Below are 27,159 nucleotides of genomic sequence, written 5' to 3'. Positions count from 1 at the left end.
TTTGAAGTCACTATTTCTTTATAATTTAAAACTCCAGAAGAGAAAGAAAGAAGCACTGTTTCCATGGGCTTATCATCATCAAACTTTTGGGTGGAAAACAGCCAGAATAATCCATGCACTCTTATTTGATCTACCAGAAGTGTAAGAATAGATCACTTTAATCAAATTGATATTCATTTGTTAATTTCTTCTGTAATTCTCTAAACTTTTCTCAGACATCTATCAGCATATTTCCATCTCAATCCTAGACCCTATTTCTGTGGTCATTTTGTCACTATAGTTTGGTGTAATTTAATATATTTTTATAGCTCTTTGAAAGGAAAAATACATATTGACTTAGAAATTAGATACCGTGCCTATACCTGTACCATACTTACCTAGCAGGTGGTTATCACTGGATTCATAAAGTTAGAGAATTTGGCTAATTCTTACTCATCTTTTTTTTTTTTTTTTTGCTGCACTTGGTCTTTATTGCTTTTGCGCAGGCTTTCTTTAGTTGCGGTGAGTGGGGGCTACTCTTTGTTGTGGTGCGAGGGGTTCTCATTGTGGTGGCTTCTCTTGCTGGGGAACACAGTCTCTAGAGCTCCGGCTTAGAAGCTGTGGCACAGGGATTTAGCTGCTCAGTAGCATGTGGAATCTTCCCGGGCAAGGGATCAAAGCCATGTCCCCTGCATTGGCAGGCAGATTCTTATCCACTGCGCCGTCAGGGAAGTGCTGGATATCATCTTGATGTATATCTTTAATATAGCACAAATAATTTAAATTTAAAAATAAAAGCAAAGATATCAGGTACCAATTCATCTGCCATCTTCAAGCCATTTATTTCACCTTTCCCTAGTAGAGTAACACTAAACTCTGACAATTAGTCAGCTGGATTTATTGCATATTTGAAATCTTCTCCAAATCCCTCCATTCTCATAGTTAGAACACCAAGATCTATGCTCTTATTTGCATTTCTTTTGGCCACAGAAGCCTGGCTGATCTTTAAAAAAAAAACACACAAAATAAGATGGTATTCCTCATGCACTTATTTCCCCCAAACTTAATGTAGGCCTTAAGCCCCTCCAGTAGCTTCCCACTGTTTCTAAGCTAAAGACTGAACATTTCAAGATGACTTAGAAAACCCCTGCATATTTGAGTCACCCTGGGAACCTCTCCAGTGCCATTCTCCCCTCCACACCTCTGTTCTCCAGTTCTGTCCCTCCGTCCTCACCATAGGACTAAGCTGCTTCCCTCAGTCTCAATACTTAAAACCTTTACTTTAAAGAATTGGTATCTTTAGACCACCTCTCTGCATGGCTGGACTCCTTACCTCTTAAATACTCGCAAAAGGTCTATTCAGATGTCATCTCATCCTTAAGGCCCTGCCTGATTACCTATTTACCATTTTAGCCCCTGTTCCCACTCTGGCACTCCCAAACCTCCTCCCTTGTTTCATTTCTCCTCAAAAGTATTTTATCAGCATCTGACATTCTATGTATTTCACTTTTTTCTTTTTTTGCTTTAATGGAAACTCCATTGGGGGAGGGAATTTTTATTGTTCCCAGTTGTATTTCCAGAATTTACAACAGCATCTCAATATGATGAATGCTCAATAAATGTTTGCTGAATAACTGATGGACTGAATAATAAAATGGGTGGATGCATGATAGAGGAGCTGATGGTTGGTTGGATTGGTAACATGGGTCTCTTAGAATGGAGTATGAAGTGTTACAAGGAGTAATTAATTATCCACTGTTGGAAGATGTTAGTGACATTTAAACCTGGGACAGAAAGACAAAGAAATCTTGTTCTTAGCCAGCTCCATGAGTGGCCTTGGGGACTTTGGTTTTTTCACCTGAAGATAGAGATAACTTGTTCTTCCTCCTCCCAGAATAGTGTTTGTGGAGATAAGAGGAAGAAAGGGAATTGCAAGCCCTATGCAAAGCTAAGACTTGCCAACATCCATTGAATTATAGAAAAAGGAAGAGAATTCCAGAAAAACATCTACTTCTGCTTCATTGACTATGCTAAAGACGTTGACTATGTGGATCACCAAAAAAACTGGGGAAAATTCTTAAAGAGATAAGGATCCCAGACCACCTTACCTGCCTCCTGAGAAACCTGTATGCAGATCAAGAAACCAACAGTTAGGACTTGTATACAGCTGTATACGTCAAGGCTGTATATTGTCACCCTGCTTATTTAACTTATATGCAGAGTACATCATGAGAAATTCCAGATTGATGAAGCACAAGCTGGAATCAAGATTGGCCGAAGAAATATCAATAACCTCAGATATGAAGATGAAACCATCCTTATGGCAGAAGGTGAAGAAGAACTGAAGACCCTCTTGATAAACATGAAAAAGCAGAGTGAAAAAGCTGGCTTAAAACTCAGCATTCAAAAAATCAAGATCATAGCATCCAGTCTCATCACTTCATGGCAAATAGATGGGGAAACAATGGAAACAGTGACAGATTTTATTTCCTTGGGCTCCGAAATCACTGCAGATGGTGACTGCAGCTATGAAGTTAAAAGACACTTGCTTCTTGGGGAAAAAAAAAAAAAACTATGACAAACCTAGACAGAATATTAAAAGCAGAGACATTACTTTGCTAAAAAAAGGTCCATCTAGTCAAAGCTATGGTTTTTCCAGTAGTCATGTATGGATGTGAGAGTTGGACATGAAGAAAGTTGAATGCCGAGGAATTGATGCTTTTGAGCTGTGGTGTTGGAGAAGACTCTTGAGGGTCCCTTGGACTGCAAGGAGATCCAACCAGTCCATTCTAAAGGAGATCAGTCCTGGGTTTTCATTGGAAGGATTGCTGCTGAAGCTGAAGTTGCAATACTTTGGCCACCTGATGCAAAGAGCTGGTTCATTAGAAAAGACCCTGATGCTGGGAAAGATTGGAGGAAGGAGGAGAAGGGGGATGATAGAGGGCAAGATGGTTGGATGGCATCAGTGACTCGATGGACATGAATTTGAGCAAGCTCTGGGAGCTGGTGAAGGACAGGGAAGCCTGGCGTGTTGCAGTCCATGGGGTTTCAGAGTCAGACATGACAGAGCGACTGAACAGCAATATGCAGAGCTAAGGGTTCTTAAAATGTCAATGTGTTATATTCTGTTCGCCAGAAAATGCTGGCCCCTTAAACACATAAGTGAAGTGTACCACAGAGTAATCACTTATTTTCTTATACTCTCATTGCATTCTGTAAAAATAAGTGCAATATGTCAGAAATGATTGTATTTGTCTGTTCATTAGATGTACATTCTCTGTGAGCAGGGAGTTCTCTGTTGTTGTTTTTTTCTAAGTCTTTTTTGTCTGCAATAACTCAAGATGGTAAGATGCTTTAAATAGTTTTTGAATAAGGGAAAGAAATTAAATGCAGTTGTATAAAATGAAATATGCCTGACCTTTAACTAGTCTACTCTATGCTCTTTTAGATATGTTGGTAATAAACACATCTGCACTTACCCCTAGTATCTGACCTGGACAGGATGACCTGGGAGATTTTCTGTACTCATCCCTGAACTTCTTTACATTCTCGTTTCTAGATTATCAGGAGGGAAGGGAATGGACGTTTTGTTCCTCTTGTTGGTTAATTAGCTCTATATCAACTAAGTAGTTGAAAGAGAGAGAGAGTACAGAGAAAAAGCTGAACTACTTTATTTTTTTTTTATATATTAGATTGAATAACTCACTTAACATTTTCTAACAAGATTCTTCTCAGTGTCACACCTGATCATTAAAACTTATTACAACCTCTCATAAAATTCTACTCTTATAACAGGCTCTCCATTCAGTGTAATAGATCTGAAGTACCAATGTATGAGTGTACAACTGAACCGGTAGAACCAGCAACCACAGAGATCTTCAAACAAATGCCTCAACGACCATCTCGAGCTCAGCAAACCAATGGCAGCAACCCACATCACCAGGTGAGACCAAAGAGGAAAAGAACAACCAAAGCACTATTAATCTGGACTGGCATTGGTGCGGTGAACTGCCACGGGCCATTCCTTAATTTGGGGAATGTTTTCAAGCTGCTAATATGATCAATGAAAAATCTAGGTGCGTCTTTCTTTTTCAAAGCTCATTACAAGCTGTTTTTATTGTCATTTGAGCTTCAGAATTATCAACACAGCTAAGAACTAGGTCAGTAGGTTTTCCTTCTAATCCACCATTCAGTTCAGTTCAGTTCAGTTGCTCAGTCGTGTCTGACTCTTTGTGACCCCATGAATTGCAGCACACCAGGCCTCCCTGTCCATCACCAACTCCCAGAGTTTGCTCAGACGCACGTCCATCGAGTCAGTGATGCCATCCAGCCATCTCATCCTCTGTCATCCCCTTCTCCTCCTGCCCCCAATCCCTCTCAGCATCAGGGTCTTTTCCAATGAGTCCACTCTTCGCACCAGATGGCCAAAGTATTGGAGTTTCAGCTTTAGCATCAGTCCTTCCAATGAACCCCCAGGACTGATCTCCTTTAGAATAGACTGGTTGGATCTCCTTGCAGTCCAAGGGACTCTCAAGAGTCTTCTCCAACACCACAGTTCAAAAGCATCAATTCTTCGGTGCTTGGCTTTCTTCACAGTCCAACTCTCACATCCATACAGAACATATTTTTTTTAATAGCTTATTTCCAGTTATAAAGTGCTACATATTTATTGTAAAGTCTGGAAAATTCAGAGACAAGCAAAGAGCAAAATTAAAATTGCACTCAATCTCTATCGTTAATATTTTTGGTTTGTTATTTTCTCTGCAAATATTTCAAAGGGATAAAGTTTACATCACACTGCAAAATGTATCTATTATGTAGTTCTATAACTGTAAGTTATATTGTGGGTGTTTTCCCATTGCTGTTACAATTCTTCAAGAACATCTTAATGGTTGTGTATTTTTCACTTAAATGTAAAAATTCAGTATTTATCTAACCCAGAAGTGGGAACATTTTAAAGATTCTTCATACAAAATTGCTATTTAGAAAGGATATACCAAATTACACTCCTAGTGAGTTCAAGTAACTCTCTGAATCTTTGCTGCTGCTGCTGCTGCTGATGCTAAGTCGCTTCAGTCGTGTCCGACTCTGTGCGACCCCATAGACGGCAGCCCACCAGGCTCCCTTGTCCCTGGGATTCTCCAGGCAAGAACACTGGAGGGGGTTGCCATTTCCTTCTCCAATGCATGAAAGTGAAAAGTGAAAGGGAAGTCACTCAGTCATGTCCGACTCTTAGCAACCCCATGGACTGCAGCCTACCAGGCTCCTCCATCCATGGGATTTTCCAGGCAAGAGTACTGGAGTGGGGTGCCATTGCCTTTTCCAACTGACTATTAACATTTTAAATTTTGTTAATTTTATGAGGACGATATAGTTTATTTGCCATAATTTCCATTTCTCTGATTAAGGGTGAAATGAAACTTCCTTTTCCCCACATAGTTCAGAAGGTAGTTATATTTCCTTTCTGTTGGTGTCTGCTGCTCATTTGTACTGATGTATCAACTTGATTTATTAATGGATTTTAATTTTTTAAATGTTAAATTTAACTGTGCAGAACATTTCTTTATAGTTATTTTCTTTGACTTTAGTTTTCTTTGACTATATGCGACTTGTTATATAGACATTTTCAATTCTTATGAAAGTGCTCTCAATCTTAACATTCCTGACTTTTTACACAGCTTTATACTAGGAAAGTTTTTACCATTAAGAAATCAAATGACTTTTTAGTTGTATTTGTTTTAACACTATTTGATTGTTTTTTAACATTTAAAGTTTAAATATACCTGGCTGTTATTTTGATACATGTTAAAAAGTGAGGGTATTCCCTTACTCTTACTTTGCATTTAAATAGCCAGTTTTCTCTGACTTCAAATGAATCTTTTCCTTTTTAAAATTCTATGTAGTGGTTTCTTTAGTATATATTATAATTTTCACCATTTTAAAGAATGTGTTTTATTGCCATCTATTTGGCTCAGCTGCCTTTAATTTTATTTTTAACACAAGAATATTTTTTAATCATTCTAGCTTTATGATACCATTAGCATATTATGGAACAAGTTTTTCTTTTTCTTCAATTCAAAATGTATTCATTATGCTCTTTCATACCATCAATTTAACTCACATGGGATAATTCACAAAGTAACCCAAAGTTGATAGTTTCCATTTTTGTTTGCTTGTTTTTCCTATTGAGATAAAATTGATATATAACATTACATTTTAATGTACAACATAATAATTCAACGTATGTACAACTATGAAATGCTCACCATTAGTCTAGTCAATGTCCTCCACCACACATAGTTACAAACAGTTTTTCTTTCAATAAGAATATTTAAGATCAACTCCCTTAGCAACTTTTGAATATACAACTAACTATATTACTAACCATAGTCACCATGCGGTATCAGAGCTAATTAATATTGCAAGTGGCAAAATGTCCTCCTTCGTATGGTTCATTTATATATTTCATATATACACAGATAGATATAGATATATCACATTTTCCTTATCTGTTCATCCATCAGTGGACATTTAGGTTGCTTCCATGTCTTGGCTATTGTAAACAATGCTGCAGTGAACCTGGGTGTGAGAATGTCTTTTCGAGTTACTGTTCTTGTTTCCTTTGGATAAATATTCAGAAATGGACTTTATGGATCATATGATAGTTCTATCTCTGATTTTTTGAGAAATCTCCAAACTGTTTTCCATAGTGGCTGCATCAATCTACATTCCCATCGATAGCGAACAATGGTTTCCTTTTCTCCACATCCTCACCAACACTTGTTACTTCTTCTGTTTTTCATTGTAGATGTTCTAATAGGGATGAAGTGATATCTCATTGTGGTTTTAATTTGCAAGTTCCTGATGAGTGTCTTCTCATGTTCCTGTTGGCCATTAGTATGTCTTCTTTGGAAAACTGTCTATTCGTAGAAATTCTGTTCATTTTTAAAATTACATTATTTGTAGTTTCTGTTAGTGAGCTATAGGTCGTGTGTGTGTGTGTCTGTCTATCTATATGTCTGTGTGTCTGTTGACATTTTTCCTTTGACCTTTGTGTTAGTTCAAACTGCTGTCTTTGTTTTCAGTGGTCCTGAGGCATCTAGAATGAAAAACTAGGAAGTCAAGAAATACCTGGAGTAATGGACAAATTTGGCCTTGGAGTACAAAATGAAGCAGGTCAAAGGCTAACAGAGTTTTGCAAAGAGAACGCACTGGTCATAGAAAACACTCTCTTTCAACAACACAAGAGAAGACTCTACACATGGACATCATCAGATGGTTAATACTGAAATAATTTTTATTATAATTCTTTGAAGCCAAAGATGGAGAAGCTCTATACAGTCATCAGAAACAAGACTGGGAGCTGACTGTGGCTCAGATCATTAGCACCTTATTGCCAAATTCAGACTTAAGTTGAAGAAAGTAGAGAAAACCACTAGACCATTCAGGTATGACCTAAATCAAATCCCTGATGATTATACAGTGGAAGTGACAAATAGATTCAAGGGATTAGATCTGATAGACAGAGTGCCTGAAGAACTATGGATGGAGGTTCATGACATTGTACAGGAGGCAGGGATCATAACCATCCCCAAGAAAAAGAAATGCAAAAAGGCAAAATGGTTGTCTGAGGAGGCCTTACAAACAGCTATGAAAAGAAGAGAAGTGAAAGGCAAAGGAGAAAAGGAAAGATATACCCATTTGAATGCAGAGTTCCAAAGAATAACAAGGAGAGATAAGAAAGCCTTCCTCAGTGATCAATGCAAAGAAATAGAGGAAAACAACAGAATGGGAAAGACTAGAGATCTCTTCAAGAAAATGAGAGATACCAAGAGAACATTTCATGCAAAGATGGGCTCGATAAAGAACAGAAATGGTATGGACCTAACAGAAGCAGAAGATATTAAGAAGAGGTGGCAAGAATACACAGAAGAACTGTATAAAAAAGATCTTCACAACCCAGATAATTATGATGGTGTGGTCACTCACCTAGAGCCAGACATTCTAGCATGCAAAGTCAGTGGGTCTTAGGAAGCATCACTAGGAACAAAGCTAGTGGAGGTGATGGAATTCCAGTTGAGCTATTTCAAATCCTAAAAGATGATGCTGTGAAAGTGCTGCACTCAATATGCCAGCAAACTTGGAAAATTCAGCAGTGGCCACAGGACTGGAAAAGATCAGTTTTCATTCCAATCCCAAAGAAAGGCAAAGCCAAAGAATGCTCAAACTACTGCACAATTGCACTCATCTCAGTAAATTAATGTAATTTAATTTACTAATTTACTAGCTAGTAAAGTAATGCTCAAAATTCTACAAACCAGGCTTCAACAGTAGGTGAACCATGAACTTCCAGATGTTCAAGCTGGATTTAGAAAAGGCAGAGGAACCAGAGATCAAATTGCCAACATCCGTTGGATCACTGAAAAAGCAAGAGAGTTTCAGAAAAACATCTACTTCTGCTTTATTGACTATGCCAAAACCTTTGACTGTGTGGATCAAAACAAACTGTGGAAAATTCTGAAAGAGGTGGGAATACCAGACCACCTGACCTGCCTCCTGAAAAATCTGTATGCAGGTCAAGAAGCAACAGTTAGAACTGGACATGGAACAACAGACTGGTTCCAAATTGGGAAAGGAGTAAGTCAAGGCTGTATATTGTCACGCTGCTTTTTTAACTTATATGCAGAGTACATTAAGAGAAATGCTGGACTGGATGAAGCACAAGCTGAATTGAAGATTGCCGGGAGAAATATCAAAAATCTCAGACATGCAGATGATACCACCCTTATGGCAGAAAGTGAAGGTGAACTCAAGAGCCTCTTGATGAAAGTGAAAGAGGAGAGTGAAAAAGGTGGCTTAAAACTCAACATTCAGAAAATGAAGATCATGGCATCTGGTCCCATCACTTCATGGCAAATAGATGGGGAAACAGTGGAAACAGTGGCTGACTTTATCTTTTGGGGCTCCAAAATCACTGCAGATGGTAACTGCAGCCATGAAATTAAAAGACACTCTGCTTCCCTGGTGGCTCAGAGGTTAAAGCGTCTGCCTGCAATGCGGGAGAGAATCCCATGGACAGAGGAGCCTGGTGGGCCACAGTCCACGGGGTCGCAAAGAATCAGACACGACTGAGCGACTTCACTTTCATTTCACTCCTTGGAAGGAAAATTATGAACAACCTAGACAGCTTATTAAAAAGCAGAAACATTACTTTGTCAACAAAGGTCCATTTAGTCAAAGCTATGGTTTTTCCGGTAGTCAGTCATATATGGATGTGAGAGGTGGACTGTAACAAAGAAAGCTGAGCACCGAAGAATTGATTCTTTTGAACTGCGGTGTTGGAGAAGACTATTGAGAGTCCCTTGGACTGCAAGAGATCCAACCAGTCCATCCTAGAGGAAATCAGTCCTGAATACCCATTGGAAGGACTGATGCTAAAGCTGAAACTCCAGTGCTTTGACCACGTGATGAGAAGAACTGACTCACTGGGAAAGACCCTGATGCTGGGAAAGATTGAAGATGGGAGGATAAGGGGACTACAGAGGATGAGGTGGTTGGATGGTATCACTAATTTGGTGGACATGTGTTTGAGTAAACTCTGGGAGTTGGTGATGGACAGGGAGGCCTGCCATGCTGCAGTCATGGGGTTGCAAAGAGTCAGACAGGACTGAATGACTGAACTGAAAGCATCTAGAGTGCGATGAGACAGGTTAGACAGAAGCCACTGCGTTAGACAGAAAAAATCAGAATAGTGGACTGTGGTCCAGACCTTTCGTTTCTTCTCCAGGCAGAAGCTGAATTGTTCTTGTATTGTTGTTCAATCGTTGTATCTTGGTGGGAAGGAGATCCAGGGCTTCCTTTCCCACCATCTTGATAGCATCACTCTTATTTTAAAAGTGTTGCTGTTGTTCAGTCACTCAATCGTGTCTGACTCTTTCCAACCCCGTGGACTGCAGCACGCCAGGCTTCCCTGTCCTTTACCATCTCTCGGAGCCTGCTCAAACTCATGTCCATTGAGTCAGGACTGTTATTTACAATTATTCTTCTAGGAAAACTTTAAAATCATTTGTAAGTTGCCAAATTAGTCTGTTAGTATTTCATTTAGATTTGCATTAAACCTATATATTGTTTTGGGACTATCTGTCATCTTTGTGGTGTTAAGGTCTCTACTTTTTTCAGCTCTTTTTCTAGCTCCTCAGTAAAAGGTTATATGTAGCTTACTTCTTATCATTCTGTGTTTCTCACTGGGGACACCCTGGGTATCACATATTTGTTGCTATTGTGAATAAAGGTTTTTCTAATTTTACCTTTTTTTGTAATTAGACTGATGATGGTTATGGATTTCTGAATCGTTATCTTGTAAAGAAAAGCCTTTCTAAACTTTTGGTAATTTCAAATATTGCTTTAGCTTGAACCTCTTGCTTCTAGGTAGGCAATCAAAAGGTTTGTTTCCGTCTCTTTCTTTTTAGTATCTAAACGTCTCATTTCTCTTTCATGTCTTCATTCCTGAGAGGCTCTAGATCTTTTACAACAAAATTGAGTAATGCAAGAGATGATGAGGCTTGTATCAGATGATCTTAAATTGGGTCAGCTTTAATGGGGCATTTTTCTAGTATTTCTTCATTAAATACTGTGGTGTTAGTTGTCTGTTTGAGATTCTTTCTGGTATGGGGAAAGTCACTTTCTTTTTCTTTTTTAAGAAGCTTTTTGGGGGTATGCAGTCAGAATTGATTTTGAATTTATTTGTTTTATATCCCATGTTTTCTCTTCTTGGAAGCATTGCACTAATAGCGTCCCTGACAGTAAATATTCCTGGGATTGTGGGGACTAGAAGCTAAACTTGTTTATAGTGAATTATTCTCTAACTAAACTTTAGATTTTATTTGCTCATTTTTTATTTAGAATTGCATTATTTATGAATCAGAATAGTCTCTCTTTCTCTCTCACTATGATTTTTGTTGGTTTTGAGCATTTGAGACTTGGTAGCTACGCATGAGCAACTAGCTATTATTCATCTTAACAATTTATCTAACATAGGACCATTTATTTCTTTAGACCAGGTTCAAGAATAAAAGCTTAGGACATGAGAACCTTTATAATTAGATAAAATTTTCAGTTCACAGTTCAAGAGTTAAACAGACACAGTTCAACAAAACCCTAGGACTTTGGAATCTTTATAATATTTAGATAAATTTTTCTGTTTCTTCAAGCTTAATAATCTCTTCATACTTCTTCATACTTTCTTCAGTTAACTTTGATAATTTAATTTTCTTGAAAAAATTATCTGCTTCACCATTTTCAATTTTAATTAAGAAAGATATTTAAACTTATCATTTCATTCATTTTTTAAATCTTCAAATTTCTTTTAATTCAACTCAAATATTCTCAGCTTTTACCCCAAGAGAATAAAGTGGCATTTGTATCAGAAGGATCAAACTAAATATGTTAGGAAAACTTGTAATACTCTCAAAATACAAAACGGCATATCTGTCTTTGGCCTATTTAACACACTTAATTGCATAGCTTTTCCTGAAGATAATAGATGAGGTTAATCTGATGTTCACAGGATCAAGTACATCATAACTTTTCTATCCATTAAGAACTATGAATTAATGGCAACAGTGGTACATGCAATTAATTGCAGTATAATTTGTATTGCCCATGTGCAGCATTTTTAGAATGCATAGTGACATCCTTAAGGAGATACAAACCTATCCTCATTTACATATAGCTGAGGAACATGAATTTTCTCTTACCTGTTGCCCCCTAAATAGTGTGCAGTTCCAACCCCAACACATGCTACCTCTGATGTACAACTGTCTTGTTCACTGCCTTAGTAGATAAAGTTTAACTTTGAGAGGACTCTGCCTATTCAATTTTGATATCTTTAAATTACTCCAGGGTCCATAGATAATAAGTCTCCTCCCAAAACTTCAAAATAAAGCTTACATACAGACAAAGCTTTCTTCTGCCCACAATTCCTTAATTTGACAACTCAGTATTCTAAGATTCTATGTATTATAATTTAAAAGTCGGGGAAGGGGGGAAATTAGTTCATCTGTACATAAAATGTTCAGGAATTTTCAAAGGGAAGAGTTGAGAAGGAAAGTAAAAGACACATAAGAGAGAGGAAACTTAAAAAAGCAAAATCCCAGTGAAATATTTTTCATCAAAGGGATTAGAAATGCTTCCTGTTTTTTTTAAGCGTACATTCTGCAACTACTTTATCATGTTTTCAATCAGTTGTTGATTTGCCCTCCCATGTGTAACTCCACTTGTAGGCGTTCCTTTCATCATCGTAATCAGTACAGTCAGACCCTAAGGAAGGTCTTCAAAATATGATCATCTGTGATGTTTTTCAATCAAAGAGAAATTAGAGTTCCCATATTGCAGTAGAAGTGAGAGTGGAGAGTAAGCCTTGTGACCACCCAGGGATGGGCTGTGCAGCTGCCTCTGGGTGATGGTCTTTCAGGTCTGTGTGTGTTTTCATCAGCAGCTCAGGCAGCTGAGCCCCTCAGACTACCTCACTGCATACCCAACAAAGCTGGCTGGAGTGCCTGCAGAGAGCTCCACTTTCTGCTTTGAATAAAAGAGGAAGAAAAGTCATTTTCACAAAGCAGTATGTTTCACTTTATAAATTTTTATCTTTTTTTAATTGGAGCATAATTGCTTTACAATGTTTTGTTAGTTTCTGCTGTACAATGGAGTAAATCAGTTATATGTATACATAAATCTCCTCCCTCTAAAGCCTCCCTCCCACCCCTGCCCCCACCTTACCCCTCCAGGTCATCTCAGAGCACTGAGCTGAGCTCTCTGTGCTATACAGCAGCTTCTCACTAGCTATCTGTTTTATACATGGTAGTGTATATATCTGGAGAAGGGAATGGCAACCCACTCCAGTATTTTTGTCTGGAGAATTCCATGGACAGAGAAGCCTGGTGGACTACAGTCCATAGGGTCGCAGAGAGTCTGACGTGACCGAACACTAACACTTTCACTTTTCAGTGTGTATGTATCAATCTTACTCTCCCAATTCATCTCGCCCACTACCCCACTGTGTCCATACATCCCATTCTCTACATCTGCACCTCTATTCCTGCCCTGAAAACATTTAAAATTATACAAATAAGACTTGAATCTGTTTGCCTTATATTTTAAAACAGTTAAAATATTACAGATAAGGGTAAAGTCCTTTTCAGCCGTAATTCCGTGCCCAAATCTGGTCCCTAGTTTTCTAGAGGTTATCAATTTGGGGTATATCTTTCAGACTTTATACTACACATACAACTATTCAAATATTCATATGTGTGTGTGTGTGCCCAAAGGGGACAAATGGCTATTATCTATTAAACTTAGAATCTGGGGGAAAAAAACTTAAAACCTTGAACTTGCACATATATGCACAAGAAGATATGAACCGCTTTGTTCACTGCAACACTGCTTATTAATTCTGAAAAGCTGGAAACAGCCTAATATCCTTCTATTGCAAATGACGAAATAAGTCATGATACCTGTTCTCTGGATATACCACGATACATCCAATATGTGCTAACCTTTAATGCTTCTCAGTTGCAGAACGGTATGCATCATATGATAACATTGATATTAATGATGTAGATTTCACTGATTCACTGTGACCTATGCTAGGCATGTAGAAATTGTTTGAATATTTGAATGAAAAGGTAGATAGGCACAAGTCACTCAGAAGGGCCACAGAGAGCCAGTACCCAACCAGAGAATGTGACTTCAGGTCTGTAGCTCACTTTTTTCCCCTGCCCCACCCTCTTTCTCTTGTTCTATGGAAGAACATTCCCCAGGTGCCCAGTCCCTCTTCAGATTATTTATAGGGAGGAGAGAAGGTCACAGAGTATAGCTGCCTATCAATGTAGCATAATGAAATCTAATCTCCCATCCAGACCTGTTGACTGGTACATGGTGCCCCAGGAGCCTGGGCCAGGCTGGGTCAGGTCAGGACTTGCTCTTAGGGTGCAGTTCAGGAAGCAACTTAGTTTGGTGAGAAAATTCTGTATGAGAACTGAGCTGATGATTATTAACTCAAAGAGACTCAGTGAATGCAAAGAGAAATGATGAATCTCAGTGCACATGAAATGGAAAGATAAGAAACTTTCAGTAGGAGGTACAAGTGAAAGATTTCTTGAGCCAAGAGAAATAAAATAATCCAGCTGCTTTTTGCAGATGCCTTTGGGGAAGATATTCTGGGCAGCAACGAAACTCAGGCAAAAGACTATTGTGACTTATTTTTAAAACCTAAAAATTTCACTCATGTTTGTATATCTTTAAAGAAAAGTGCCTCATGTAAAACTGAGATAATGTGGTTGCACTTTGAGCATACAAACACTCGCCCCTTTTTGAAAAAGAAAAATTTTGAAATATCATTATCATGTTATTATGAATTTTTAGGAATATGGATTAAATTCAAAGCAAAGACTTATTTTCTTTATTTCTTGCTTCTCTAGACCATACTCAGCATTAGGAATGAACTGTGGAGTACCCACGAATCCATTAATGCTCTCCATAGAGACAGAAGGTAGGAACCACATGTATGTGGACAAATACTAACAGCAGAGACACATCAGTAGCATTACAGTTTGCTTTTATAGAAAAGAATTTTGCAAAGTTTTTAGTGCATTGCCTCTAATCTGGAAACAGTCCTTAAATGGAGAAATCCTGTGATTCCATATGAAGGTAATGGGGAGATTTGAGTGGTTAAGCATAACAAAAACCACTCGGATAGTTAGATTAAATTTTAGGTTTTAATTTATTTTATTTCTTGAAATTTGCTTAAGCATTTTCAGAGAGGTATTCTGTGTGTCTCTTGTGTGTCTTACCTGCCTCTATAGAAATCAGTATCCCTTCTCTAGCAGCATCTTTCTCGAAGATTTATTAGGTTGGTTGGAAACTGTTTACCATCTTAGTGTATCTCAAAGGCAGATCATTCTTGGAGTCCCTGTATCCTGTTGTCATTCCTTTAGAAGACAGAATTCCTGGCCCTCAATAGGAAGGACCCCTGAGGGAAGATCTTTGTTTGCAGGCACAATACTTAGTATCTAGTAGATGCTCAGTAAACTAATGTATAAATATATGCTAATAAATATGTATTAAAATAAAATGCTGTCAATAAATCCATTGAGCATTTAATATAGCTTCATCATATATGTACCCATATATATATAATGAGATGTGCTTCATAATATAAAAATATGACAGATAAGGAGCATTTAAAAATTCTATAATAATTCATTAAAAGAAGCTTAACAACACTTTTAAAAATAATTTAATGTTAAAAACAATGTTGATCGTTTTTCTTTTTCGTGATGTCAGTTCAGTTCAGTTTAGTCGCTCAGTCATGTCTGACTCTTTGCGACCCCATGGACTGCAGCATGCCAGACCTCCCTGTCCGTCACCAACTCCTAGAGCTTGCTCAAACTCATGTCCATCGAGTCAGTGATGCCATCTCATCCTCTGTCGTCCCCTTCTCCCGCCTCCAATTTTTCTCAGCATCAGGGTCTTTTCAAATGACTCAGTTCTTCACATTAGGTGGCCAAAATATTGGAACTTCAGTTTCAGCATCAGTCCTTCCAATGAACACTGAGGACTGATTTCCTTTAGGATCGACTGGTTGGATCTCCTTGCAATCCAATGGACTCTCAAGAGTCTTCTCCAACATCGCAGCTCAAAAGCATCAATTCTTCAGTGCTCAGCTTTCTTTAGAGTCCAACTCTCACATCCATACATGACTACTGGAAAAACCATAGTTTTGACTAGGTGGACCTTTGATGGCAAAGTAATGTCTCTGCTTTTTAATATGCTATCTAGGTGGGTTATAGCTTTTCTTCCGAGGAGCAAGTGTCTTTTAATTTCATGGCTGCAGTCACCATCTGCAGTGATTTTGGAGCCCAAGAAAATAAAGTCTCTCACTATTTCCATTGCTTCCCCATCTATTTGTCATGAAGTGATGGGACCAGATGCCATGATCTTCGTTTTCTGAATGTTGAGTTTTAAACTACCTTTTTCACTCTCCTTTCACTTTCATCAAGAAGCTCTTTAGTTCTTCTTCACTTTCTGTCATAAGGGTGATATCATCTGCATATCTGACATTATTGATATTTCTCCTGGCAATCTTGATCCAGATTGTGCTTCATCCAGCCTGGCATTTCTCATGATGTACTCTGTATATAAGTTAAATAAGCAGGGTGACAATATGCAGCCTTGACACACTCCTTTCCCAATTTGGAACCAATCAGTTGTTCCATGTCCAGTGCTAACTGTTGCTTCTTGACCTGCACACAGATTTTTCAGGAGGCAGGACAGGTGGTCTGGTATTCCCATCTCTTGAAGAATTTTCCACAGTTTGTTTTGATCCACACAGTCAAAGGTTTTGGCATAGTCAATAAAGCAGAAGTAGATGTTTTTCTGAAACTCTCTTGCTTTTTCAGTGATCCAACAAATGCTGGCAATTTGATCTCTGGTTCCTCTGCCTTTTCTAAATCCAGCTTTAACATCTGGAAGATACAGAAAGTAAATTAGAATAAACTTAAGGAAAATAGTAAAGAAATAAAAAGGTGTTTTTGAAACACAAAATGTAGAACTAAAAAGGTATCTTTGAAATTTAGTTCTTAAAATAACTGAACCAAGAATTCTGTCTTAAAGAATGACAACAGGATACAGAAACGCAAGGAATGATTTGTCCTTTGAAACACAATAAGAGTATCTCAAACTATTGTTTTAAACTAAATGATTCCATTTTATATACTTCATGCCCACTAAATACACCTTTGGTCTCCTAGTAAAGTATTTATCAACACAAAGAATACCAGTGTGAACTTAACTAATGAGTAAAATCTATGTGAAGGCTTTATCTTTGTTCCTGTGTACACCACTGTGTTCATCAAAGATTTGGATAAAATAGTAGAAAGCATACTTCACAAATGTGTGTGACGCAATAGAAAAGGCATAAATAATAAGTCAAAATAGTCTTAAATGTCTAAGATGCTGCAGTCTGGAATAATGGGGCGATTAATAAAGACTAAATTTTAAAAGATTAAATATAAATCCTATAATTATAGGCCCAGGTTCACAGTAAATAGTGTGGAAAGGCCTGAGATAATAGAGTCAACTGTAAGTTTAATAACAGCCCACATTGTGTCACTGATTATTTAAAAAGCAATGTAGTCTCAGGCTACATTACAAGAAAGAGTATCATTCAATTACTAGCTATCTATTTGTTACTCTCTACTAGGTGCTGATCAAGGAAAGTAACTATCACTACTCTGTACATGATTAATTTGCCTTGTGAATATTTGTGTTCTGTTTGAAGGCCTCCTACATGGGAGATTCAAGCTCCTTAACTTCAGAAAGCAGAACTACATATAAAGATCTAATTTATAAAGACTGATTTCAGATCGTTTGAAAGGAAGTCTTTCTCAAATAATCTAAACCATGTTAGCAGGGAATATTTGCCCAGAAATATGGGCACTAGGTAAATTATGTTCACCAGAAACTATGATAATTTCTCCATTGAAGTGAAGTTGCTCAGTCGTGTCTGACTCTTTGTGACTCCACGGACTGTAGCCTACTAGGCTTCTCAGTCCATGGGATTTTCCAGGCAAAAGTACTGGAGTGGGTTGCCATTTCTTTCTCCAGGGGATCTTCCCAACCCAGGGATCGAACCCGGGTCTCCTACATTGGAGGCAGATGCGTTACCCACTGAGCCACCAGGGAAGCCCAATTAAAAAAAAAAAAAAAAAACAGAGTCAGAAAAGAAATGCAGGCTTTCCCTGCTTTCACCTGGATTGTCAAAGATGAGAATGTGTGTCTATGAGCTGTTCAAACATGGTGGATGGGCCAGAAAGGAGGAAGGGGATGGCAGTGATGGGCAATACAGGAAAAAATGGATGTCGTTACTGGTCATAACAAGCACAACACTCTACATATGAAAAATACTGTCTAGAGAAGCTTTTGGAGAATGTTTCTTTGCCGTCTGCTATATAAAATCTCTCAGCTGACTCTTTTCTGAAAAGTCCATCATAAAGATATACTTGAAATTCTAATTACAATCAAAAATTTTAAAGTCAGACTCTTGTCCCACCTGTGAGGCTATCTGGAAGTTTGAGAGCCATCTTTTAGAGATGCCTGCTTTGGATATGAACCCCACCTAAATTCCAAGACCTCTCCAATATCTGTGGCAATTAAAAATGTCAAAGGCTCTAACATTGAAAATGTTTGTTTTGTTTCCTACCAGGGAGCCAATTTCTACAAATTCCACAAATAGAACAGTACTGGTCAAAGAATAAGACAGTACTTTAAAAAGCCAATTTTAGTTGTATACATACCTTGTAATAGGAACTGTTTTAGGCCTGGGTTTGGGGATATGACAAGAAATAAAATAGAAAAAAAAGTTGCCAGAATAAAGACACAATAAGTAATTATTAAGTAACAGAATAAGTAAAATACAAGTGAAGTAACAAGTAAAGCAGGTAGTGTGTCATAAAAGTGACTATCCAGAAGTCTGAAGGCTCGAGACTGAGTCAAAATCTAGGATTGTGTCATGTTCTGTAGCAATTAGATGTGGCAAAAATCCACGGACACACGGAGATGGGAAGGACTGGGGAAGGAGATGGGAGATGATGGAGGTGAGGTTGGGGGTTCTGGTTTGCAGTTTCAAGTAGAGCAGTGAGGGAGAGCCTCACTGAGGGTATGATGGTGAGTGGAGGCTTAAAGATGATGAGATGAGCAAAAACCTAGGGGAAGGAAGATTCCAGACAGAGGGACCCAAAACAGCCAACTCTGAGGGGAGTTCAAGCAGTTGCTAAGAGCTCTGTGTGACTGAAGGACAGTCAGTGAGCAGGAGAAATTAGAGATGAGGTCAGGAGGGAAGGGAAATCCTGGCCATCTTATCAAGTTTCGTCTGCCTCTGTAAGGACTTTGGTTTATTCTAAATAAAGAGGGGGAAACACTGGAGGACTTTGAGCAGGGGAGTAACGTGACCTCCCTCATGTTATGGAAGAATTACTCTGACTACTTGATTCATTCTGAAACCAATGAACAACTAGGCTAGACTTAGGATGAGAAGCCAAGACAGACCCAGAATTCATGAATTGCATGATTGTTCCCTCCCTTGTGGTCTTAGTCAGATGTTAGGTATTTAGCCATGACATGCACGCCGTCATTCTAAATGGAGTATTTATGGACAGAAGGATGATGAATAAAGTCAGTATTCACATTTAAGGAGCTGCTGAAGGTATGCTGTCAAGGTAGTCCATAACAAGCATGATGAGTTTCTGAAAACACCTCTAAAAACACTGAAATTCTTGGGAGCATTGTGTGTATAGTAGACATGAGAAACAGCTGTACAGGGTGAACAGGTTAAAGCAGGACTAATGAATGTTAGGTGTTATTAGTCAAGTCCAGGCTTCTCCAGCTCCTTCTCCCACAGAGAGGACCCGGAGTACATTTCCCTAGGGCTATTGCATCTTGCTATACTGGTCTTGCCCTTCCAAGTCACTCAGACCTGTCCTTTATGCAGGCTCCTTAAAAAGCAGTTAAACCAATACAAAGACAAGTTGCAAGCCATATATGCCTGCCAGGAAGAAAAAAGTTGCAGGTATGATACAAAGATTATACGAACTCACAATCAATCGGGACAGTCTGTGGACCAAGCTGCAGCTAATGGGACAGGATCTACAGGTAGAGAATGTGGGAGACACTAGCCATCTGGACCGTCTGGAGGTCTGACCTAGAATCCTTGGGCTGAGGGTGGGCTGCAGCCTGAGGCTCTTGCGCCTCACTCTGATCAGCCTCCTCCCTTTTCCACTTTTCTCCATACCCTAATCAACTCCCCCTTTCATCAGTCAGATGATATCTTCCACTTTTCTGAAGGTGGTACCATTGGGAGAAAACAGCATGGGTACCATTTACTAACAGTAGACTTGGGGCAGAGAGGTACTTTATAGCATTGATTCTTAAACCTTTAGTCTCAGCACCCCTTTTAGATTTTTACAATTTTTTGAGGGTCCTAGAGAGCTTTTGTGGGTTATATCTATTGCTATCTACCCTAATCAGAATTAAGACTGATAAGTAAAATGGTTTTAAAATAAGTTTAACTAATTTGAAAATGAAAATAATAAGCCTATTATATAATGTAATGTTTTAAACAGTAATTATATATTCTTGTGTTTGTGTGTGTGTTAGTTGTTCAGTCATGTCTGACTCTTTGCAACCCCATGGACTATAGTCTACCAGGCTCCCCTGTCCATGGAATTCTCCAGGAAAGAATACTGGAGTGGGTAGCCATGCTCTCCTCCAGGGGATCTTCCCAACCCAGGAATTGAACCCAGGTCTCCTGCATTGCAGGTGGATTCTTTACCATCTGAGCCACCAGGAAAGCCCATATATTCTTAAATATGTATTTAATTAGAAGACTGGCATTGTTTTATGTTTTTTTACAAATCTATTTAATGTCTGGCTTCACAAAGGCAGCTGAATTTTTCCTGCTTCAGCATTCAGTCTGTTGCAAGATGTTCTGGCTGAAGTATGTTAAGAAATCTGGCCTCACACAGATTTGCAGATGAAAAAGAAAGAAGCATTTTAGTAGCCTTTTTAGATAATTGGAGATCTTCCTTGATACCAGATCAAAACATAATAAATGATTGTTTCATAAGAGAATGGTTGCAATATTGAATCTTAAACCACATGTCTTTTATACTCTGTTTCATTAAGATGCAATATTCTGTTGTGCTTTTTGAATGAATCTTCTATCTAGCCATGATTTTGTACCATCATACATTGGTCAGTTGGAAACTTACCAAGCTATGCTGAACTTCCTAATGCTCATCCATTTCATTATGAAAGATTTTAAAAATCATATTCATTAATATTACCATGAATCTTGTCAGAAAAGTCGTTAGGGATTGGAATGGAGACAAGCTCATGTTAGTGAATGAAAGTTTTCCAAAATTCTAATGTTTGCTTAAAAGCTCAGCTCTTAAAACTGTCCTCAGAGAGCATTGTTTTCCTTACTGTAATAGTCCCACTTCATTCATTTTTGAAAAGGATGTTTGCCAAATACCAAAGCCTAATTCTTTTGCATAAGAGACAATTTTTTTATTTCAGTAAACATCAGAAATGTTTTATGCATACATCACATTTCATCACATACAATATTAAGGAGACATGTTACTGAGAAAAACAAGAATTTTTGCTACACCTTCAAGGATATTCTTTTTTTCTTTTTTATTGGAGTATAGTTGATATACAATGTTGTGTTCATTTCAAGTATACAACAAAGTGATTCAGTGACACATAAATACATATATTCCTTTTCAGATTATTTTCCATAAAGGTTATTACAAGATATTGAATATAGTTCCCTATGCCATAGAAAGAGTCTCAGGGACCTCCAGGAGTCTGTGGACCACACTTAGAGACCTGCGCTTTATAGGCTGCCCATTCCCTAGATTTTATACCTGTGGCTTATTTTGAAACCTATCTAAGTAGATCATTATGAACTTTTTATTGTAATATTTTTATCTATCAATCCAATATATCATGACATTTTCAGATATTCCTTTGATATTTTAGAACTTGAACTTTCAGAACCTAGAGTTTTCCAAAATTCCTTATGATTATTCCCTGTGATCTTTCTAGAATCTAAACTGTTCTAACTTTTGTAGACAGTTTTAGGGTGACATTGAATTAGTAGCATAAAATAAAATCACTAATAATGTAGAGACAAAAAAGAAAATATTGCATTAAAATTTCCTATTGAAATTTTGAAATTTAACACATAATGAAAAAGTAAGAAAAATGTTAATTTCTTCAAAATAAAATGTTCTTTACCCAGGCAATGTTGCAGCGCCTCCATCCTTCATCTTTTTCCTGGCAAAATGTGATTGCCAAGGGTGACCATCGAAAGGGTGAAGAAAGATTTCAGAAAAGGGGAGGAGATTCTCCCCAGATCAAGGGTTCAACTGAGGACGGTTCACAGCAGGAAACACTTCCTAGGTCCACTGTGATTAATGGAAGCCACCGAGGTCCAGCAAGTGCAAAACATGCTCTGCCAAACTCGGAATTACCAGAGGCCACCTCAAAGCTGAAGGCAGTGCAAAGCCCCAGAGCACAAAGCCGAGCACAGAAGACCTCAAAGGAGACCTCTAGCGCCCTGCCCAGTTAAGGATGGCTACAGGACATCCCCAAAATTCCTCTTGTTGAAATGACCAGTCTTGCTCTGGCACCAGTGGAAAGGAAAGGGGCAATGAACATCCAGGAGGGGAAGGATGAGCTAGAGGGAGAGCTGCAAGAACTGCTGTCAAAACTCACAGATGCCTTCACTCCAGAAGTGCCTTCTGGTAAGATTCTCACAATCTCTAGAGATAGTGATGGCCAGGGGGTCAGGATGCCTTTTAAAACACTTCAGTCCATAATATTAGCCCAATAGCTGTAACTTCTCTAGTGAGTAACCGAATTGTGAGTCTTTTGGACATTAATAGCCTCTTTGATGGAGTAAGAAATGGCAACCCACTCCTGTATGCTTGCCTGGAGAATTCCACAGGTGGAGAAGCCTGATGGGCTCCAGTCCATGGGGTTGCAAACAGCTAGATACGACTGAGCAACTGAGAACACACGCACAACGTCTTTGAACTTGATTTCTAGTATTGCCTAATTGATAGTGTCATTGTGAGCTTTAGAGGTGATAAGCCATATGAGATTTTATTATAGCACCTGGCACATACCAAGAATTCAATAAATGGCTATTATTTTGTTGTGGCAATTGTCATTATCAACAGTACTAAAGCATATATAACTGGGCAGCCTGATGTGACCCTTTTAAAATGAGAATAAGAATGATAGTCTTTCTCTGGAGGATAATTGATGAATGTTTCTACAAGTAACACTGTCATCATCACCCTTATAAGCTGTGCTTGTTGCTAAATCCGAGTGTTCTTTTTATTAATGCTTCTTTATTATAGCTATTTCTTCTGTTTTGCCATGACATTGTCTTATTTATAGAAGACTTTGTCTTCTTAATATATCTATATCTGTATTTCCATCCCTTTCTTTTTATGTTGGAATGAGTCATCTAGAGATGAGCAATAAAACAAAGGTTAATATTCTCATATTTTTTACATCAGAGAAGACCTTCCCCAAATATTTCTGAGTTGATGTATTAGCTTACTAGAACTGCCATAATGAAGAATCACAGATCGGGTGGATTAAACAATTAAATTTTTTCCCTCACACTTCTGGATGCTAGAAGCTGGAGATCAAGATATAAGCAGCATTGTTGTCTTCTAAGGCCTCTCTGCTGGGCTTGTCAATGACTGTCTTCCCCTTGTGTTTTCACACCATTTTCCTCCGTGCATTCTCTATAATGGGCTTCCCAGGTGGCTCAGTAGTAAGGAAACTGCTGCCAATGCAGGAGACATGGATTTGATCTCTGAGTCAGGAATATCCTTGGAGAACAGAAAGGCAACCTGCTCCACTGTTCCTGCCTGGAAAATTCCATGAACAGAGGAGCCTGGTGAGCTATAGTTCCAGTCCATGGGATCCCAAAAAGAGTCAAACACAGCTTAGTGACAAAACAACAAAATGTCTCTATCCAAATTTCTTCTTTTGTATAAGTCCACTGCTCATACTGGGTTAGGATACAGCCACACAAACTTCATTTAATTTAACTAACTCTTTAAAGACTCTAGATAGAAATATAGTCACACTTGGAGATAGTGGAAGCGGGACTTCAGTGTAAAAATTTAGGAAGGGAAACACGATAGCAATCGGTGAGCTGTAAGATGGGAACATGATAATGTCAGTTATACATTGAACTTGGCAGAGCCAAGTCAATGAAGTAATTACTGGGTAATTCTAAAAATCTACTGTGAAGGGAGCTGGAGTTATAATCGGGTATTAGAGAAAGTAAAATCACAAAAATGCCAGAAGAATGCTCAGACTGCCTGAGACAAAGACTAGATGAGAACTCCTTGTGCCTGATTCTTAGGCCAACACGAGATTCCACCCACTTATTTCCGTCTAAACATCACTGGGGTCATGATGAGTATTCTAAAATAAACTCAATATCCACTAGACCTTTTAAGGAAAATTTCAAGGAAAAATGTGGTTTTTATTTTAGAAACTCCTCTAGGATTTCACATACTCATCCCATTTTTATTTTTTGTTTTTATTTCTCCAATTGAATTTATGAAAGCTATTGATTTTTAAAATATTAAAAATATTGGGTTAGCCCTCACAAATGTGGTTCATTTCAGATTCTTAACAGACTACATCTGCTACACGTATTTGGGAGACAATATCCCAGCTCTGTATACTGGCGTAAGATGGTGGAGTAGAAGGACATGTGCTCATCTTCTTGCAGCTGAACAACCATTGACTGGAGAATGTTGGATTTTGCCAAAAAAGATACCCCACGTCCAAGGGCAAAGGAGAAGCCCCAGCAAGATGGTTGGGGGGCAAAATCACATTTAGAATCAAACCCCTTACCCGCCAGAGATGCTCAGAGGGCTCAAACAAACCTTGTGCCCACCAGGACCCAGAGACCCCACAGAGACTGAGCCAGAACTGTGTTTGAGTGTCTCCTGCAGAGGCACAGGTCAGCAGTGGACTGCCACAGGAGCAGGGGCTCTGGGGGCAGCAGACCTGGGTATGGCATGAGCCCTCTTGGAGGAGGTCACCATTAACCCATCATAGAGCCGCCAGAACTTACACAGGAAACAGACTCTTGGAGGGAAAAACAGAACCTTTTATGCACCAGGACCCAGGAGAAAGGAGCAGTGACCCCACAAGAGACTGACCCAGACTTGTCCTTGAGTGTCCCGGAGTCTCCAGCAGAGGTGAGGTCAATGGTGGCCTGCTGCAGGGTCGGGGGCACTGAGTGTAGCAGTGCCTGCATGGGACATTTTGAAGGAGGTTGCTGGATCATGGAAAAAGCAAGAGAGTTCCAGAAAAACATCTATTCCTGCTTTATTGACTATGCCAAAGCTTTTGACTGTGTGGATCACAATAAACTGTGGAAAATTCTTTAAGAGATGGGAATACCAGACCACCTAACCTGCCTCTTGAGAAATCTGTGTGCAGGCCAGGAAGCAACAGTTAGAACTGAACATGGAACAACAGACTGGTTCCAAATAGGAAAAGGTGTACGTCAAGGCTGTATATTGTCACCCTGCTTATTTAACTTCTATGCAGAGTACATCATGAGAAACGCTGGACTGGAAGAAACACAAGCTGGAATCAAGATTGCTGGGAAAAATATCAATAACCTCAGATATGCAGATGACACCACCTTTATGGCAGAAAGTGAAGAGGAACTAAAAAGCCTCTTGATGAAAGTGAAAGAGGAGAGCGAAAAAGTTGGCTTAAAGCTCAACATTCAGAAAACGAAGATCATGGCATCTGGTCCCATCACTTCATGGGAAATAGATGGGGAAACAGTAGAAACAGTGTCAGACTTTATTTTTTGGGCTCCAAAATCACTGCAGATGGTGAGTGCAGCCATGAAATTAAAAGACGCTTACTCCTTGGAAGGAAAGTTATGACCAACCTAGATAGCATATTCAAAAGCAGAGACATTACTTTGCTGACTAAGGTGCGGCTAGTCAAGGCTATGGTTTTTCCTGTGGTCATGTATGGATGTGAGAGTTGGACTGTGAAGAAGGCTGAGCGCTGAAGAATTGATGCTTTTGAACTGTGGTGTTGGAGAAGACTCTTGAGAGTCCCTTGGACTGCAAGGAAATCCAACCAGTCCATTCTAAAGGAGATCAACCCAGGGATTTCTTTGGAAGAAATGATGCTAAAGCTGAAATTCCACTACTTTGGCCATCTCATGAGAAGAGTTGACTCATTGAAGAAAACTTTGATGCTGGGAGGGATTGGGGGCAGGAGGAGAAGGGGACGACCGAGGATGAGATGGCTGGATGGCATCACTGACTCGATGGACGTGAGTCTGAGTGAACTCCGGGAGTTGGTGATGGACAGGGAGGCCTGGTGTGCTGTGATTCATGGGGTCGCAAAGAGTCGGACACAACTGAGAGACTGAACTGAACTGAACTGAACTGCCATTATCTTCATTACCTCCACCATAGTTTGGCCTCGGGTCAAACAATAGGGAGGGAACCCAGCCCATCCATCCACAGAAAATTAGATTAAAGGTTTACTGAGCATTGCCCATTAGAATAAGACCCAGCTTGCCCCTCAGTCAGTCTCTTTCATCAGGAAGCTTCCATAAGCCTCTTATCCTTATCCATCAGAGGGCAGACAGAAAGAAAACCACCACAGAAAACTAACCAAACTACTCACACAGATCACAGCCTTGTCTAACTCAATGAAACTATGAGCCATGCCGTGTAGGGCCACCCAAGACGAACGGGTCATGGTGGAGAGTTCTGACAAAACGTGGTCCACTGGGGAAGGGAATGGCAAACCACTTAAGTTTTCTTACCTTGAGAACCCCATGAACAGCATGAAAAGGTGAAAAGATAGTACACTGAAAGATGAACTCCCCAGGTTGGTAGGTGCCCAATATGCTACAGGAGATCAGTGGAGAAATAACTCCAGAAAGAATGAAGAGACGGAGCCAAAGCAAACACAACACCCAGTTCTGGATGTGACTGGTGATGGAAGTAAAGTCCGATGCTGTGAAGAGCAATATTGCATAGAAACCCTGAATGTTAGGTCCATGAATCAAGGCTGATTGGAAGTGGTCAAACAGGAGATGGCAAGAGTGAACACTGACACTTCGAATCAACTAACTAAAATGGACTGGAATAAGTGAATTTAACTCAGATGACCATTATATCTACTACTGAGGGCAAGAATCTCTTAGAAGAAATGGAGTAGCCCTCATAGTCAACGAAAGAGTCTGAAATGCAGTACTTGGATCCAATCTCAAAAACGACAGAACGATCTCTGTTCATTTTCAAGCAAACCACTCAAGATCACAGTAATCCAAGTCTGTGCCCCAACCAGTAATGCTGAAGAAACTGAAGTTGAACAGTTCTATAAAGACCTACAAGACCTTCTAGAACTAACACCCAAAAAAGATGTCTTTTCATTATAGGGGACTGGAATGCAAAAGTAGGAAGTTAACAGATACTGGGAGTAACAGGCAAATTTGGCCTTGGAGTACAAAACGAAGCAGGTCAAAGGCTA

At 39.0% G+C, this 27,159-nt stretch overlaps 1 protein-coding gene across 1 annotated transcript in view; it reads left to right on the top strand.

Annotated features, from left to right (window-relative positions):
- Nucleotides 1-27,159, top strand: part of DYTN (dystrotelin) — a 67,265-nt gene that overhangs the window by 30,773 nt on the left and 9,333 nt on the right. The window contains 3 exon segments of the mRNA XM_068968476.1: nucleotides 19,526-19,613; nucleotides 19,615-19,686; nucleotides 21,842-22,346. Of these exon segments, the coding sequence (XP_068824577.1) occupies nucleotides 19,526-19,613; nucleotides 19,615-19,686; nucleotides 21,842-22,346 (665 nt within the window).

Source organism: Capricornis sumatraensis, chromosome 3 (assembly GCF_032405125.1).
Source record: "Capricornis sumatraensis isolate serow.1 chromosome 3, serow.2, whole genome shotgun sequence".
Classification (NCBI taxonomy): Eukaryota; Metazoa; Chordata; class Mammalia; order Artiodactyla; family Bovidae; genus Capricornis; species Capricornis sumatraensis.
The sequence above is the reverse complement of the archived record's forward strand: the minus strand, read 5'-3'. Positions and strand labels throughout refer to the sequence as shown.